Source organism: Sinocyclocheilus rhinocerous, unplaced genomic scaffold, assembly GCF_001515625.1.
Source record: "Sinocyclocheilus rhinocerous isolate Xijiao unplaced genomic scaffold, SAMN03320098_v1.1 scaffold1900, whole genome shotgun sequence".
Lineage (NCBI taxonomy): Eukaryota > Metazoa > Chordata > Actinopteri > Cypriniformes > Cyprinidae > Sinocyclocheilus > Sinocyclocheilus rhinocerous.
The window spans coordinates 303464-310188 of record NW_015662288.1 but is presented as its reverse complement, the minus strand read 5'-3'; the positions used below and the strand labels follow the sequence as shown (position 1 = coordinate 310188).

At 35.8% G+C, this 6725-nt stretch overlaps 1 protein-coding gene across 1 annotated transcript in view; it reads right to left on the bottom strand.

The window, feature by feature from the left end:
• Positions 1-6725, bottom strand: part of LOC107728023 (alpha-actinin-3-like) — a 20787-nt gene that overhangs the window by 12098 nt on the left and 1964 nt on the right. The window contains exons 2-9 of the mRNA XM_016538074.1: positions 6641-6722; positions 5178-5263; positions 4807-4899; positions 2785-3015; positions 2403-2550; positions 1636-1786; positions 682-790; positions 368-508 (exon numbers count right to left, since the gene is read on the bottom strand). Coding sequence (XP_016393560.1) covers positions 368-508; positions 682-790; positions 1636-1786; positions 2403-2550; positions 2785-3015; positions 4807-4899; positions 5178-5263; positions 6641-6656 — 975 coding nt within the window. The 5' untranslated portion in view covers positions 6657-6722. The remainder of the gene's footprint in view (positions 1-367; positions 509-681; positions 791-1635; positions 1787-2402; positions 2551-2784; positions 3016-4806; positions 4900-5177; positions 5264-6640; positions 6723-6725) is intronic.

Genomic DNA, 6725 nt, shown 5'->3' with positions numbered 1-6725 from the left:
ATATTATTCTTTTTATTATCTGTGTCCTGTCTTGTCACTGTCATTCTGTTGCACTGTGGAGCTTCTGTCACTAAAACAAATTCCTCGTATGTGTAAACATAACTGGCAATAAAGCTCATTCTGATTCTGATTCTGATCAATGGAACGTTTATTTATTTAGCTTCCAGATGATGTATAAATCTCAATTTTGAAAAATTGACCCTTATGACTGGTTTTGTGGTCCAGGGTCACATACATATATATACAGTCTATGTATAATTATTTATATTATATATATATAAATAATTAAAATAATTAAATAATACATATTTAAAATATGTAAATATATATATGAAATAATTTTTGCATAAATCTTGATGCAGCTGACCTGGATCTCCTCGATGCTGTGCACGATGAACATGTCCTGCAGATCCTCCATGGCTCCATCCATCCAGTTGTTGAAGGGCGCCGCCCTCTTGGCGAACTCCAGGTACAGCTGATCAATCGTCTCCCAGAGTTTTTCTACACGCTGCAGGATGAAAGAAAATAATCAGCTTGAGTCATATGCAAGAAACGGCTACAAATAATTTCCTTTTTTACATATATGACTGGTATTCCAGTTGCATGTTTATTATGGGCAGCTAATATTTGGCTTCACACTGTAGCATGAGTTTGTTTGGAGTGTGTAAAGTGTTTGTGCACCTCTAGAGCGTCTCTTCTCTTCTGGGTCAGGGTTCCCAGGTTGTCCCACTGGTCACAGATGCCCTGGCAGCGGGTGTTCACTGAAGCAGCATCATGATAGTCTAACTCACTAGACAGAGAGACAAACACATTGAGCACGTCTCAAAGTCGTATGGAGTTCCTGCATAAATCCTGGTGTTTTAAATGTTGAACCTCATGGAAATGTCCAGGTTTTCACTCCAAAATCAAAGAAGTATAACAAACTCTCAGAAAAAAAGGAACAAAAGTTGTCACCCTTTCAAAAGGTACTCCTTGTACCTTATTTAACCTAAATGTTGCATATTAGTATCTAAAGTGTACATATTAGTTCCTACATGTACATATTTGTACCTTTTGTAAAGGCACCAGCTTTTGAACCTTTTTTTCTAAGAACACATGTAGTAAGTATACTAATATGAATGTTCTAGTAGCAAACTTATAAGTGCACTATTTCTATACTTCTTCAGACTAAATTGGCCTACTTTTTAGTTTTTAAAAATATACTTTTAAGTGTTCCAGTAGTGAGCTTTGACATTTAAGTTTTTCTTTAGTGTTGAAACTACTCCGTGAACTATACTACACAATGGAACGTAAACATTTACTGTTAGTTTACTAGTTATAAACATCTAGCCCTACTAGTTAATAGTTGTTTTATTATACTGGTACGTAAACACAAGCCAAGTATACTTAGAATACTTAATTATATATATTTTTTAAATTCTTATATATATCTACCATATATAAGCATACATAAACATTGCTACCACAATGCAACATTTTACTTTTGAGTTTTTTTTTTGGGTAATGATAGTTACTCTCAATGCTGATTTCTACTGCTCTATTTCAAATCACACAACATACATTTTGATTTTGCAGTGAAATATTATCCCGGTCATGTTTTTGGTAGGTTTTGTGAGGTGCACCCATGAAACTTACTTCAGCTCTTGAGCGATGGCTGCGATCTGCTCCACTCGGTCCTGGTGGGCAGCCAGGTCACTCTCAAACGCCTCGTGCTTCCTCATCAGAGCCCTGATCTCCATCAGAGAGGCCGTCTCATAGTCCTTCTGAGACAGCAGCTGCTCCTTTCCTGGAAACAGAGACGTCAAATCAGAAACCCAACAATGGCTGCGCATTTCAAAAATATGTGCTTGTGTGCATTCTGCCATAAAGGTGTGGTGTTGTCAGTTGTGTAGCGAATCATAGGAAGCTCAGCTCACACAGAAGTCGATTTCAAACCAAGCAGCTTTCTGTTGATCAACGTGGCAAAATTTTGTAAATTTTCAGTAAAACGCATCATCTCATTAGTCCACTTTTTTCAGCCTCATTGTGTTTATACTCACGCTCTTGCACTCTATTCTGACTCACATTTTCCAAGTTATAGATTTTAAGTAAAGAGCTGATGGATGCTTAGTGTTGATGTTGACAGCCTAACTTTGGATTTCCACAAAAATTTGCAGAACAACAGTGATCGTCACCACATATTAAGGCAGATTAGTGTCAAGCTCAGAGTTTGATGGCCATATGAAAACAACTGTTTTCACAACATATAAATCACACATTATTTTAATGTACAATGGTAGATGTTTCAATAGCAACTGATTATTTTTGTAAAGCTTTTGAATGTGTAAAATGATCATGTATTTTTGGGAATGGGAATGCTAATGCGTTATGTTTAAGCTCTTGTGTAAACTAAGTATGGTGACCTGCGGTCCAGGACTCATGCAGGGAGCATTTCTGCTTGAACTTCTCCGCCAGATGATCGAGTCTCTCCAGACGACGGATCTCGGTGAGCAGCCATTCCTCATAACCCTTCTCTACCTGCTCGAGACCTTTCCATGCGTTAGCAATATCCTGCAGACAAACAAACAGACAGTTTCTGTATCAGCTTCAACACAACCAATTCGCATTCAACTGATCTGATTGAGCTGAATTTCTAAGGAGTGCAGTTGGCTGTTCATAACGTCAAGTTACAAGTTGTGCAATTTGAGAACTATGCTTAGGACCAAAGTGCAGAAGATGCTTCAAAAGGGTCAAAAATCAACCGGAGGTGGAAACCCAACTTTTCAGATGTTTTGCATGACTTACCGACACCATCTTGCCCTCGGAGGGCATGAAGGCCGGGCGGTTGCTCAGGCGGAGTTTGGTCTGCAGGGTGTTGAAGTTGATCTCCAGCTGGCACTTCTCCTGAACGCGTGGAGGCTTGTGGATGCGCCTGTAGTCACGGAAATCCTCCAGCTTCTGCTGCATGGCACGCATGGTCTGCTCCGCCACGCGGTTCTCCAGCCACGGGATGGTGCGACGGATCCACTCCAACAACTACAGAGAAATGGAGGAGTTAGAGATGGAGAGATGGACTGATGGGCATGATGTTGGTCTTGGAGGGAACAAAATCAGGGCCTAGTGAGAAGACACCTAGACGGCCCCAATTATGCTGCCTTATACTGTGATTATGCAGTATTGTCTGCATCATTAGCACAAAAACACTGACATTTTTATTCAGGATGAGTGACCGGCTAAAGGAGACATATTATGCCTATTTTTACAATATGTAATATAAGTCTCAGGTGTCCCCAGAATGTGTCTGAAGTTTCAGCTCAAAATACCGCACTTTACGTTAAAAACACACGAGTTACAAAAACAGTTGGTTATGTCTGTGAAGGTAAACAGCTGGCAAATAAAAATTAAATAAAATATATTTTTGAAAAATTTAAAATGTTTAGTTTCAAACTTCATATACCAAAAAATACTTCAAAATGTATTTCAGTGGCAAGAAAATACATTTCCAATCTTATAGCCCACACTTAGTCTAAATGCAAATGTGGATGGAATAGCCCACTAGAGATCAAAATGATTAATTAATGTTTAATTTTTCAATACATTTTTGTAAATGTGTATGTTCACATGTTATAGGCAACAAATAAAAGTTTATCTTCAAATAAACAGCTGGCAAATAAAAATTAAATAAAATATATTTTTGAAAAATTTAAAATGTTTAGTTTCAAACTTCATATACCAAAAAATACTTCAAAATGTATTTCAGTGGCAAGAAAATACATTTCCAATCTTATAGCCCACACGAGATCAAAATGATTAATTAATGTTTAATTTTTCAATACAATTTGTATGTTCACATGTTATAGGCAACAAATAAATAAAAGTTTTTCTTCAAATGTGAAATGTGAATGTATTTTCTTGGATTAAAAATATAGGGCAGATTACATTTTTAATTCCTAAAAAATATTTGTTGTAAATTTTAAATATATATTTAAAAATGCCCAAAAAATATATTAGTAGAAATTATATTATTTACATGAATATATTTTGAAACATTTGGCCATTTTTGTATATTTTTAAATATATTAGTTTTTTGTTTTTTTTGCTGTATGGGAAGTGTAGATATATTTTACATTTATGCATTTGGCAAATAAAGTTATTTTTATTATTAACAAATTATTAAAGTGCATTCATGCTGTTCATTTCAGCAGGCTACAGCCATTTAGCAATGCTAGCACTGGTTAAACCACCAGAAAAACTCCAGGAACCTATATTTTACTCAGTATCTGACTGAAAACAACAGCTTAAACCAGCCTAAAGTGGTGAGCTGGTCTCTTAAACATTTTGCTGACTGGTTAGGCTGGTTTAAGTTGTTTCTTAACAGAGTATTGAAAATGATTAATATAAAACATATATATTTATTAAAACGGACTATTTCAACCAATATTTGTGTGTAATGCGTATTTTATCTATGTTTTTAACGTCTGAGTCCTAAAACCCAGAAATGTAACATTTCAGCACTTCCAGTTCCATCGTCCTGAAGTCAATGTTTTTTTTTAATGGTTTTTGGACACATTAAACATTATCAAGTCAAACAGCTAAACTCGTCTACTCACAGTATTCCTTATATTTATGACTGTGCTCTTGCAAATTAATGTTTAGCTTTTTACCTCTGCCAGTTGTATTTATGCTTCAAAATTCAAGTTGTGTTCATTTGTAAAGATTATCAGGATGAACAAAGCATCTAACAATCGTAAACTTCTGTTGGTCACAGAGCTTATTTTCAGCAGTAATCCCACTGGTTTTTGCTGTTAACGTCTGAAAAACTCTCACCTCACTGGCCAGTTTCTCATACTCCTCCATCAGCCGTTCGTTCTCCTGGTTCACAGCCAGAACCTTACAGATCCTGTTAGCCGCGGTCTCGGCCTGGAGATACGGAGAAAACAAGCAGCTCATTTAGTGCCATAGCAAATTCAGTTTAGAGTTAATGCGCCTGTATCCAAGTCTCCTCACTTCATTTACACGTTCATTTACTCTGCGTTACACTGGAGAGCGTCTGGAAGCTCAGTGCATTACTCAAATCAATTTCCTTCAATCATTTACACAAACTGATCCCAGTTTATACATCTTACGCCGTAATAATGAAAAAAACATTGGTTTGGGAAATTGAATCCAAATCTGATTGGATTTGTGGTGACTTTTACCTGCTCGGCACCGGCGAAAGCATGGTAAAAGCAGGACACGTAGGTCATGATGGCTTTCTCATCAGGTTTAGGGGTGTTGACGATGTCTGAGGACAAAAAGAAACCGAGTTGAGTTCAACCAAAGGCCCTTTCCAGCAGGTCTGCGTTCATCGTGACCAATTGTCTATGAAAATTCAACAATCTGTTTGTCAAGATGAGATATTTCAATAACACAACACTGCATCACAAATTTTAATCTTAAGTCATATACAGTACAGAATGTGACAAAGCAGTTTCACACAGTAAGAAACAGGAAAATAACAGTGTTAATGTTGTAAAATCATTTATCATCTATGAAACAAGTTCAGTTTCAGCTCTATAGAAGATATTAGTATCAATATTCAGCTCAGTGTTGATTCAGTTAATCAATTATGAAACAAATTTAATCAATTAAAGCTGCTCCAAAGAAGACAACAGGGTCATTATTCAACTCAGTTTAGTTCAATGTTGATTCAATTCAGTTCAATAACAGTGTTAATGTCGTAGAATTCATCAATTATTAAACAAATTCAATTTCAGCTCTAAAACAGCTTCACAGAAGCCAATAGTATTGGTATTAAGCTCAATATAGTTTAGTGTTGATTCAATTCAGTTCAATTAACAGTGTTAATGTTGTAAAATTCATCATTTGTGAAACAAACTAAATTTCAGCTCCAAAGCAGCTTTACATAAGACGGCAGAATTAAAATTCAGCTCAATACAGTTCAGTGTTGAATCAATTCAGTTCAATAACAATGTTACAAAGTTTATCAATTATCAAACAAATTCAATTTAGACTCTAAAGCAGCTCAACAGAACACATGCATATTGTTATTCAACTCAATTCGGTTCAGTGTTAATTTAGTTCAGTTGAATAACAGTACTGATGTTTGAAGTTAGTTTCATCATTATCCACCTCAATTCAGTTCATATTTTGCTCTCATTCAATATTATCAGTGCAGTTGAAAAGATAATATTACTGAATATTAATTGTAGTGCTGTCAAACGATTAATCGCGATTAATCACATCCAAAATAAAAGTTTTTGTTTGCATAATATATGTGTGTGTACTGTGTATATTTATTATGTATATACAAGTACACACACATGCATGTATATATTTCAGAAAAATATGTTATGTTTATATATTAAATATATTTATTTATAATATAAATTATATGAATACGGCCGATAATGGCTTTAAATGTAAATATCGGCATCGGCCCGATATGAAAAATTATGCCGATATGTCTTGCCGATAAGAGGAATACATTAACTCACATGTGCTCAGGGTGTGCTAGCGATTAGATCACGTCGGTATCGGCAAAAATGAGTTGAAAATTATCGGCATATCGGATATCGGCAAAAATCCAATATCGTGCATCCCTATCCTATATTGTGTGTTACAGGATCTCCTCCTGATGAACTGGATTGATTTGACTCACCTTCAGCGTCCAGCATCTTCGGGATGTCCAGGTACTTCTCTGCCACCTCAAATGCAGTGTTCAGGTTTCCAATAGGGTCATCCTT